We start from the raw sequence: 12,173 nt of genomic DNA on the forward strand, positions 1-12,173 counted from the left end.
GATCGGCGCTATACGATCGTTCGTAGATATCGTGCAGGATCGTTCGTCGTTCGTTTTCCAACGATAATAATTGGAAGTGTGTACGTAGCTTAACTAAGATGTGTTTGTGTAAGGCTTGCAAGAAGATCCTGCAGATAATGCAGCATTACAAAAGAGCTGAGGGAGAGCTTGTCTTTATAAGGACCCTCTTTTGAAACACACTCTTTGCTAAGTCAACAGCTTATATGTCCATAATAAATCAAACACTGTCTCTCTTCCTTAAAATGAACCATAAATAATTGTTATGCAAACTTAGTTTATTCAAAGTACTCCACATTCGGTGTATCAATAATTACCCGTACATATCACTCAGGGAGCTAGTCAACACTTTTACAATATGGCAATAAGTCTGTGGACAACTGACCATCAACCTTGACCATGAAAACCATGGCCATTAATATGAAGTTGGCTGTTATATCCAGTCTTTTAAAAAGGCTTATCCAATAGATTTTGTGTTTGTTGATTTTTGTGCCAATTGAGCCAAATAGTAATTCGTAAATTCCACCTGGAATGTAGAATGAGCAGACCTGATTCTGAAATAGTTTTCCAAATTATCCTACAGGTGTCTAGAAGGGCTGAGGTCAGGGCTTTGTGCAGGACACTTAAGTTCCTCCACACCATACTGCTCTCATCATGTCTTTATAGACTTTGGGCAAGGGCACAGCCATGCTGTGACAGGAAAGGACCTTCCCCAAAATAATACCATGAAACTGGAAGAGCAAATTTGTGTGTTATAGCATTGACATTGCCTGTCAATGGAAACACTTGAGTTTAATCATTAAGAGGGGTTTTCACATAATTTGGCTATTTAGGTAGGTGGGATAATTGGGGGTCGTCAAACATTTGGGCAAACAGAGTACTACCCCCAGATCATATGATTGGCTCACTGTTTTTACAGTACTTGCTTGGAGATTGAGGTTGTTTTGAGTTGAGATGGGGTTTGAGGCTGCAGCCTTTCTTAAAAATAACAATTCAGATTATTATATTGAATGCCAACCCCCAACTTTTCCTCCCAACATATACACACAGGTTTGTTTTTGTCATGGCCCACATATTTACCTTCATCAACAGAAACAGGTAGCGATCTGCTGTACTGTTTGCTAAAACTCTTGTATGGAGTATACACTGTAGGGTATTGTTTTTTTTTATTCCCTAAACTGAAAATTTTGTATTTATTCTGTACATCAGAAATCCCAGTGAAGTTCACAAAGAAGCTGGAAGCAATAACCGGAGAGATCGGCTCTTTCATCACCCTGACCTGCGAGCTGGGACAGGCCAAGGGTGACGTTGTCTGGAAAAGGAACGGAGAGGAAGTCAAAGCTGGCAAACGCTTTGAGATTCGGTCAGATGGAACCAAGCGAGGCCTAACCATCTCCCAGCTGAGGGCAGAAGATGGAGGAGAGTATTCCTGCGAATCAAGAGATGATAAAACCATCACACAACTCACTACTAAAGGTGAGTATACCTATAAGTGATGCCTACAAGAGGGAAGTACAAAAGGCAGGACCCCAAAGGAGATTATATGAAGAACATGTAGACTTCTGAAAAGTCCTATTCATTTTTTACAGTTAAGCGTCTTTGCTTTTAAAGTGAACCTTCAGCCATTTGGGCAAAATCATCAATACAATTAAAGGAGGCACATATAGAAGTCTTTGTTCTTCACCAATATGTTCCTTGCTGCTGTCAGATATACCATTGTTGCATAAATGATGGCAGTAGAACCTTGATTTATTTAGATACCTAGGTCACAGTTTGGTCACAAACATGGCCAACAGCATGGTTTCAAGAAGCTGGATTTAGGCATGGCATAACCATGGTATGAAGGACTTATAGGTGGTATCTTGCTCCAGGAGATCATCCATACCTTTTCTATAATTTTTGTATTTTATCTTCTATCACTGATTTATTGATCTGCTTCTATCCTGGCAGCTCCTCGTGTGGTGAAGTTTGCAGCAGAACTAAATAATGTGGTGGTAGAGGAAGGTGCAGAAGCCACATTTAAGTGCACATTGACCCCAGACGATGCCGAGGTGACCTGGTACCGAAATGGGGCCAAAATAGAAAAGAGCAACAAATACTCATTCAGCAAAAAAGGGACAGTGCACACCCTAACCATCACCAAGCTGACCCTACAAGATGCTGGGGAGATCATGGTCGAGGCTGAAGGGGTGAAGACAACGGCTAGCCTGAAGGTCCGAGGTAATGATTAATGAGTGGAGTTCAGATTAAATAAACTTATTACAGCCGACCTTTGCCGTGATCAAACAACTTGGGAAATTTATATTGATTTTTGTGCAATTAAACAGAGGGTAAAGTCTAAATTCAGGGAAACCTAACATATCTTTGCAATGGGACTACCCCTGTACTGAAAAAAACATTAATGTAGCTTGTTTTCTGCTGCTGCAGACTTTCTCTCAGTGCTGCAGTCACAGGCCTTAGGTCATCATCTACAGTGCAGGACCATAGGCAAAACCAAGCTTTGCAACCCTTTGAGGAATAGAGCAAAAATTGCAACTAGGCCACTCATTCCTTTATGAACTGTCTAAGAATTGATTTTTCATATTTGGAAAGATATCTTCTCCCTTCCTGTTGAGTCTATAGGGTGGAAAGTGAAATCTTGCTGAGACACATATGGGAAAAAGTTGTCAGCAGTTTTTAACCCAACCTCATTCTCTTCAAAGTGAAAAATGCTACTCATTCATAGATGCAAGAGCAGACCAGCATGTACGTTTGGTTTGCTCAGGTCCAGCTGTAGTGCTTTATCTTTAGAAGATACCTCTGACCTAATTATGACATATGTACACGCGTGAGATGATTCCTGGCCGATATGAATGGTTGTGTATAACGATTGCCTGATGTCGTTCATAGATCCGGATCCAAAAATGACCGATGGAGAATGACCACATGTATATGTCATTAGAGAAGAGAACAGTGGGTGTCCCTTGTTTGTTGTAATTATTTGTAATTTAAAGTCTCGCCAACCCTTGATTTTTGGATAGATTCAGTGTGCTTCCTCCATGGAAGAACCTTTAAAGGCCACTAAGTTATCTAATTTATGAATCTGTGTCCTGAGCTGGAGATTATTGGAGATACTCCCATAGAAGTCCAACAGGCTGTAATGCATGGGTGCCAAGGGAACAGTGAAGTTTCAGTATGTAAAACTTTGAGAGGGTGGCCTTCAGTTTTAGGTAAGTATGATGTTGTGAAGGGGAAGATAAAGAAAACACAAACCCTCCTAAAATAAACTGGTAGGCAAATACTGACCGGCTTCTGTAGACAATACTAAGTAAAGCTACTAGATTTAAACTAATAGTTTAATAGGTGTCACCTGATATAACTTAATTTTGTTTACCCTTTTTCTTCTCATCAGAGGCTCCAGTCTTATTTAAGAAAAAGTTGGAAACGATGACTGTGGAAGAGAGACAGACAGTCCACCTGGAAACAGAGCTGAGCAAAGCATCCAAAGAAGTGAAGTGGATGAAAAATGGTATTGTCCTCCAGTCAGGAGGAAACATTGAGATTAAATCTGAAGGAACAAAACAGATCCTTATCCTAAAGAACGTGACATACGCTGACCGAGGACTGTATGGCTGCGAGACCCTGGATGACAAGACACAAGCCAAGCTTAATGTGGAGAGTAAGTTGGAACCATTGTTAAGATTTGGTGGAGGTGTTGATGGGAGTGGGAAGAAGAAGATACTTGTGAAGTAGAGTCTTGAAGGACACCAGTATAGGTTCAATATTCCATGTGTGTTTTTTTGAATTATAATACATGGGTATAAAATACAAATATATCATCCTCAGTATAAAGACATCTCCAAAAGCCCAAATCTAAAACTAAGGAAATTCCTGACTATCGCAGGAGTTTGTCCATCAACTTTTGCTTCCAAATGTCAACTTGTCCTTGTGTAAAAGCCTGGCTAAAACCAACATAATAACTAACACAAAACAAACTACTTGAAAGAGAACCATAAACATCCTTTTCCAAGTAAAAAATAGAACATGAGAAAATGTAGAGCACAGGCTAAGACACAACTTCTTTTAATTCTCCATGTTACTTCAAACTTCATATCGTTCTTTCCTTGTCTTGTCTGTTCAGCACCTTCCAACTCAGAAGTAATGGACATTAACTAAACTTTCCACAATGTAGCACAATGCTCAGATGACTACAAGCTCAAGAGAAGTAACAATATAGGGTGCTTTGCAGAAGAGGAGAGTTAGATTTTAATTGACTTTAAGTGACTCGGTCGAATATGAAACATCTAAAAATAGAATACATCCTAGTGATACTGAAAAATATGAATGATTCTACAGAAAATGTCAAAGTTCAATTGTGTCTTATCCCAAGAACCAAAAATATAATATATAGCAGCACCAGACTCTAGGTGTGGTGGCTTCATTATTCTACAGGTTTTATTTCCTTTATTTTCACCAGGTTAGTTAGATACATGTAGAGCCTTGCAGAGTCTCTGTACCAAGGACATACGTTGCCTTGAGGAAGGGAGCATGTAAGGCTGCAAAAACAATAAAAAAGTAAAAAGAGAATTGCGGATCTTTCTTGATTTCTTCTCTACTTTTGGTGCCCTCTTTATTGCGCCATAGGATTTTTAGCCCCCTGATGTGGCACTCCCTTAAAGTTTGGGATACCTATAGAACCAGGTTTCGGCTCATGTCTTCATGGGTCCCTCTGCAATCTATCTGTTTTAATCCTCTGTTCCCACCTGGACATATGAACCCTATGGCATTCCAATGGTGGAGGACAAAGGGTCTTTGCTTGGCCTATTACCTTTTTGGTATTTTGGGCATTAAGTCCTGAGATCAGTTGCATGCGACCCCCCGGGAATATTACCGATACATGCAATTGCATCATTAACTGTTGCCCTCTGTTGAAGCAGGTTCGTAGTTCATTGGCTCTCACTCCATTTGAAAGGATCTGCTATCTGGCTCCATTATCTCCCTTCTCTACAGACTGCTTATTGCTGTACCTTCCACCAGATCCGAGCCGTATGTAGATGGAAGGCAGATCAGGGTTGCAACCAAGCTGAGGAGATATGGGAAGATGTATGGAGGTCTATATGCTCCTGTTTTATTAATGTGACCTCACAGGAATCTGCTTACAAGGTCTTATTGCGCTGGTATGTGACCCCCCCAAGGTTGGCGCGCTTTGATCCTGAATCATCTGATCAATGTTTTAGAGGCTGTGATGCCATTGGTGATATGCTCCATATTTGGTAGACATGTCCTAAACTATCCGGTTTTTGGCAATCTGTACACAACCTACTCGGTTCTTTGCTGAAGAGGCCCATGATCCGGGATCCATGGTGTGCTCTCCTGCAACTTCCAGATTTGGCGCTCTCTCGGCCCTCTAGAAACCTGACTTGGTGCAATTCTTTGGCCAAGTCTTGATGATTTTTGCAATTGTGCATGGATTTATGGTAATTGCCATTTAGTCTATAGAGTGCAGCTCCCATACAAAGCAAGTATCTGAGCTCATTGCAATATGTGGAAATTGGAGATGCAGCTCTGGAAATGTGTAGCTGAGATTTATATTAGTTACCAGCTTGTTTTAGAGGTGTTGAAATGACAAGGTTGCAGTTTGTTGTGACAACTCGTGTCCCCAGTTGGAGCCTGGGATTAGAGGAAGCAAAGTTTCCTGTGTGGGGTCACTAAAGAAATGACAATTAGTTCTGCACAGCCTGCAGAATGATGGCAGCTGGAGATATGGTGAATGGGACACATTATACTCCATAGCTTATTAATTCAACTTGTTATCTTCTAGTAGTAAAAATACAGACATGCTACTATGACAGCGATAAAATCCAGATTCACTTCTTTTCTATCTGGCAACCTAAATATCATCTATGAATATTTGTTAGATATGATTGTAGCTGGAAAAAGTATCCCCATGTTTTGGGGCAAAAAAGTAATGTTTGTCTGCTTTTATTACTGATGATATTTAGAGGAAATTGATTGCATTTGTAGAAGGCATTAAAGTGCATAAGAAAGGGGAGATGTTGATGGTGGAGAAGAGATAGGCAGGGGTTGTATGAGAACGGGAGGCTGATGGAGAATGACAGATGCTGGTGATGGCATTACTGGTGTGTTTACTCATCCTTCTATCTGATCGAACAAAAACCGTGGCAGGCAGGATTGAAAACTCCCATTGAACCTTCAAACCAAGAGTATCATGGCCTTTGCAGAACACCTCAACTTTCAAACACAGGATTCTATAATAAGGGTGTTCAAAAGGGGGTAAAAACACAGAACCCTGGGTGATTCTTCAACAAAGATGGCTTCATTCTTGGTGAAGGTATTGTCAGTGGGGAGCATTGTGGTTTTTTTGACAGGTAAAACCTGGAAGTGTTACATTCACATATTATTCACCCTATAGGGATATAACGTATCTGATGATAGGTCCACCTTCAGAGCAGAAATCTTTGGTTCTTGTAGACATACAAGGCCTCCTCATCCTCTCATGATGAATATACTTGTATTCTAATGAATTGATGGAACTTGCTCATTACTTTTTCCCCTCCTGCAGTGCGGCAGGTGAAGCTAGTGAAAGGTCTCCGGGATGTGGAAGTCCGTGAGAATGACTCGGCCACCTTCGAAGTGGAGCTGTCCCACGAAGACGTAGAGGGTTCCTGGGCCAAAGATGGACTAAGACTTAAAGCCTCCGATTCCTGCAAAATAATTGTCAAGGGCAAAAAACACGGGGTCGTCCTCTCCACTGTGAAACAAGAGGATGCCGGAACTGTTACCTTTAAAGCAGAGGGAATGCAGACTTCTGCCAAGCTCATCGTTAAAGGTAAACCATGTGAGGTGCTGCTATTGTAGCGTGTCATTAATGAGCCACTCTGACTTATTAACATAATTTTACAAACTGGGTCATAATACTAGAAAGCATTTTTTTTTTCAACAAAGCAGAAATGTACTCTCCTAAATATGTGAAAAAGAGCCTGGAGCTCCTCCTGCTGGCTAGAATTGAGAATGCATTAGCTGCCTTGGAATTCAGCTTAGCTTTGCAAAAAAATCTGCTTTATATTGTTGTAAAGCTACAGACCTTGTCACTTTTTTGTGTGTTGAATTTTTGCAAAAGTTTGTCTGCAAAGAGAAAGTTGAAAGGTTGCACATTCTAAAATTTCAGAAAAAGTTTACACAGATTCCTGTGTTTCGTGTTTTCTTCCTTTAACCCTTACATCACTTCCATGTCCTGTTGCAAACAATGGTCTCTCTACAAAGGGCCAATGCACCCCCTGCTAGTTTCTCTATCAGTATGAAGTATATGCTTTGTTGATTGCAGAGCTATATGTTTGGGTCAGCAGGGGGAATGTCAGACCTCAGCTGAAAGACCACTGCTTCTGTACAGGGAGAATAGAATCTTTCTGCAGCATGCTGGCAGGGGACAGGATTTTCTACTTAAGTTTTGCACCGCTTTTTTGGATGCACTTGGAATATATTTCGCTGGTTTAAACTAAAAAATGTAATTAAGCTTTACTCTTTTCATTTTATTGAATGTGTACAGACTGAATGATTAAATTAATTTTTCTGGTTATACATATTTTTTCTTTTAGAACCTCCGGTAAAGTTCAGCCATCCTCTTCAAGACATCACTGTGGCAGAGAAGGACAAGGTGACATTGGAATGTGAGGTGTCCAGGGCTAACGCCGAGGTGAAATGGCTGAAGGTAAATGGGATTTTTGCATCTATGCATCTAAGGTGGAAGGTGTGATTACACTCTGTGGGCCACCTCCACAATTGCCTACTTGGACAGGGTCTCTTTAAATCAATAATAATATATAATTTCCTAACCTAATCTTGTAGCATTGTTGATATCATACAGCCATTCCTATGTTATTTGCTTTTATAGGATGGATTGGAATTACGACCCAGCAAGAAAGTCACAATCATCTCCCAAGGCAAAAAGAGAAATCTCACCATCCATAAGTGTGAGTTTGATGACAAGGGCACCTACGTCTGCGATGCCAGCGACGACAAGACATCCGCCATTCTAACCGTGAAAGGTAAATTAGTTATGGTGATCTGTGATATGGAAAGGGGTAATAACACCATCCTCCATGGCATCACTAACCACCCATTCCAAATTGAAAATTAAAAGTAACATTACTTCAAAAATATCTAAAGCCAAAACTTTTTTTTAAATAATTTGGGAAAACAAAAAGTTCTAACCTTTCACAAATCTATTAAAAACAAAAACAAATGTTGGCTTTATATTAACTTTAATGACACTTATGATAGAGCTTTCAAATTTGGGGTAAAATTATTTAATTTATTTAAATGTAAGATTTGGTTTTATTATCTTTTAGCATAGTAAATTTATTTTATTCTTACAAAAAGAGCTTTAAGCTACCAGTAATATTATCGCTTTATAAAATTGTTATCTTCCCCATTTAAAGATATGCACATAGATTCAAATTTGTACAGAATTTTAGTAGCTATTTTAGTCTACAGGAGGCCAAATTTACAGCAGGGTAGCCATCTGTAGCAATGTTTGAAGTTAATTTAATTTGTCTTCATTTTATCTTTTTTTGCATTTTGCAATAATTTGTAATGTAAGTTTACTCTCAGAATGAGTATGTTTTAGGAAAACCATTCATTGTATTTGAGAGTTCTGAAGAAATAGTGGGCTCAAAGTAAATGGATCCTTAACTTGGGCAATTCAAACTGAGAACAGAGGTATTAATAGATCCAGAGATGTGGATTATCTGGGTTTGGACTGGGACCTGAGGCCCATTAGAGAAAGTGTCAAGGAGGGTTAACCAAAATGCATACATTTCCCAGCACATTTTTGTAAGATGATGGGAGCCAGGGGCCAACAAGAAGGCCAGCCGATTGTCTTGTGATCCCAGTATGGCACACAGACCTATTTTGGAAGCCTATCATTGGAGCCCACCTCAGGCTTCTCCAGTCCTCCAGTAGGACAGTCCAAGCCTGCAGACTACTAAATCTATATGCAAAATTTAATTTTTATTTTTTTTTATTATTTATTATTTTTACCACATCCATTACTGCCTCCTGAGCTTTCCTATTGGAGGTTGAGGCAACAAGGAGCCTAGGGAGGCGTTTGAGGGTGAGGCCAAGCTTAAAATATGTTTCTCCCTACCTCAAAGCTCTTAGATCTACTGCTTTTTCACTTTATGGTGGGAAAAATAGTTTGACCCCGATTGTTACCAAGCATGTGGTTCCAGTCTACCCAATCTCCTGGGTTTGGCCGAATTAAATTGCTGGTATTCCAAAGGCTGGAATAAACTTCTAACTATAATGCTATATGCGGCCTTTAAACAACGCCATAGAAGATAACTTATATAGCCAATGACAGATCTTCTGTGCTGCACTATAGCCAATAATCCAAGATGATAACATTGACAAAATTTGATCCTGATCAGATTTGGTCACTAATAACACACAGGCTGCCTACTGATTTTATCCCACCAAACTAAAGAATGAATGAATAGTAGATCCCTGTAGATCCCATGGAATCCCTGTTTTAGTTACTTGAAATATGTCTGGAATTTTTTGGTGCCAGTTATGAGTTAAAGTGCCTGGCTTCACGTGCCTTTTTGATAGCGGTTGGGCTGTTACCCATAAAAAGAGACAGAAATATATGCAATAGTTATGACCCTAGGACTTTAATAGGGGATTGCTGTGAATGTTCTTAGAGAGAGCAGACCTTGTGCAAGTTAGCCCATTACCAATCATTTCATTTTCCTATGGAAACCCCTCCAGATGATTTCAGGTGTTTTCATAGAAGGGTATTGTTAATGCTACAGCATACAAAGACAATTGTTTTCCTCCAACCTCGTGGTCAGTTTAGTGGAGGTTCTTTTCAGTTCCATCGTAACTGTGACCCTTCCTACAAAGCCAGCTCCATAAAGACTTCATTTGATCATTTGGCTTGAAAGAACTTGAATGGCCTAGGAAGCCCTCTCTTCAAAGTTACTGAACATCTTTGGTATGAATTGGAATTTAGACTGAGCCAGGTCTGATTTAGGTTGCCTTTATCTCTGGAACACACAGGGTTTTGGCTGTAATCAACCTCCAATTCTCAGTTTAAATTGCCTGGAGTTTTAAAAGGTTCACTGTAACCTAAACTTTATTTTGTATTAAACTTGAAATCTCCCTAAGTTACTGTTGCCATGTGGATTGCTTTGTATCATTCATTCATCCATCATCACCCTCCTTCATCTGAACCATAGCTCGGGATATCCATTTCATTAAGCCGTTAGTGGATGTGGAGGTGGAGGAGAAGCAATCAGCCTCGTTCCTCTGTCAGATCTCTCATGATGATGTCCAGACTCAGTGGTACAAAAATGGTGTCAAGCTGAGGGCAGGAGACAATGTTAAGATGCGCCAAGACGGTGAGTGTACAAGGCTATTCCAGTGATGTTTGTGGAATAATCTGGCAATCATTTCCGGCTTTGGGGTAATAAAGGAGTCACATGTTTAATAGGGAGCAATTTTTCTATTTCCTATACTGGATAAAGAAATATTCTGGTAAATCAATAAAAAAAGGAACACAACCATTTGACAGACCTTTATTTATCTTTCCGCACTTGGTTTAAACCAAAATACAATTTAACCTGTAGCTGATGTGCAGTCTAGGATTGTTTGGAATCCTGTCCCCCCACAAATGTTCCTCCTTTCCCAATCATTTCCTCTCTTCTTCCCTCTCCTCCCTTCTTCCTTTTCTGCATTCCTTTACCTATTTCTCCAATTCTTCCCTCTTCTCCAACCTTCTCTTTTCTTCTTTCCACTCCACTCACACCTTTTCTCTACTTTACCTTCCTCCCCTTTTTCTTGTTCTTCTCTTTTTCTTCCCTCGTCTCCTTCCATTTCCGCTTTCTTCCTCCTTCTTCTTTCCTCTTCTTCCCTTTTCTCTCACCCCTTCTCCTCTCATCTCTTCCTTTCATCTCCTCCTCCTCTGTTCCCCATCCTTCCCCTTTCTTCTTCTTTCTACTCCACTCATCATATTTCCTTTTCTTTGTCTTCTTTCCCTCTTTCTCCTCCTCTCCTCCCTCTTCCTCCTCCTTTCCTCTCCTCTATTTTCTTTTATTTCCTTTTTCTATTCTCTCCTTTTGGTGTCGTCAATAAGTTTCTGTACCAGCAAATTAATTTACATACATACACGTCTATTCACTGCATATTTCCTGGTGGAGAATCAATTACTCCTATTGAGGGAATGTTTCAGTGAATGTTAGATTCCCTGCTTTTTAAATAGACCTGATAGCTGAATAACTTACAGAGTAGTCACCCCATACCCCCTCTCTCCTAGGAGATGAAACCTGTCTGCATTAGTCAGATTGCAGAGGCTGGCAGCAAACAATGTGCACCGTAGGTTTTGTTTATCCGGTAATAAATATTTACTTTTAATATATTTTTTTTACAAACAATAAGAACATAACAAAAATTATAACTTATACTAAAAAGTAAAATTATATCAGTTCAGGGTGACCTTATCAATAAAACTATACTGCCAATAGAATAAACTGTGCAGGGATAAACTTTTTTTCAGGGATTCTTTTTCCCTTCTCTTTATATGTGTTACATTGTTCCTGTATAATTTGTTCCCTATTCTGATAAAGATATCTTTTATTCCAGGAAAGACTTTTTCTTTGATCTTCAAAACCGTACAGTCTGAAGATGCTGGAGAAATTAAATTTGTTGCAGAAAATGCAGAATCTCAGTCTAAATTGCTGATTAAAGGTGAGTACAAAATTGTCTGGAAGCATTATTCACAAAACCAATCTTCAAAGCTGATCTCTTGGCAAACAACTAAAAACTGAAATACATATACAGTGATCTTCTGCTCTACAGTCTTCCATATCACACAATTGTATCAGCTCCTCTCCTCAGCTGAAACAGATTCCTCTTGTCACACAATGAGCCTGATTTATTAAAAATCTCCACGACTGGAGATAGAGAAGATAGACTATGATAAGAGCCTGGGTTATTCAGCAAACCTGTAATGGATCTAATCCAGGATTGATAACTTTCACTACAAATAACAAATGTGTTTGAATAAATCCAATCCAGAATTGCTGGATCACCCAGGTTCTCCAATGATAGTCTATCTTCTCCAGAACTTTAATAAATCAGACCCAATGTACATTGGA

The 12,173-nt window shown here is 39.6% G+C and overlaps 1 protein-coding gene across 1 annotated transcript in view; it reads left to right on the forward strand.

The window, feature by feature from the left end:
- The window catches only part of OBSCN (obscurin, cytoskeletal calmodulin and titin-interacting RhoGEF), a 233,612-nt gene that overhangs the window by 48,886 nt on the left and 172,553 nt on the right, over window positions 1–12,173 (forward strand). Inside the window, exons 21-29 of the mRNA XM_072413427.1 lie at window positions 685–691; window positions 1,228–1,494; window positions 1,969–2,238; window positions 3,410–3,676; window positions 6,581–6,847; window positions 7,614–7,726; window positions 7,910–8,063; window positions 10,257–10,418; window positions 11,659–11,763. Of these exons, the coding sequence (XP_072269528.1) occupies window positions 685–691; window positions 1,228–1,494; window positions 1,969–2,238; window positions 3,410–3,676; window positions 6,581–6,847; window positions 7,614–7,726; window positions 7,910–8,063; window positions 10,257–10,418; window positions 11,659–11,763 (1,612 nt within the window). The remainder of the gene's footprint in view (window positions 1–684; window positions 692–1,227; window positions 1,495–1,968; window positions 2,239–3,409; window positions 3,677–6,580; window positions 6,848–7,613; window positions 7,727–7,909; window positions 8,064–10,256; window positions 10,419–11,658; window positions 11,764–12,173) is intronic.

The sequence above is a fragment of the Pyxicephalus adspersus genome, chromosome 5, assembly GCF_032062135.1.
Source record: "Pyxicephalus adspersus chromosome 5, UCB_Pads_2.0, whole genome shotgun sequence".
NCBI lineage: Eukaryota > Metazoa > Chordata > Amphibia > Anura > Pyxicephalidae > Pyxicephalus > Pyxicephalus adspersus.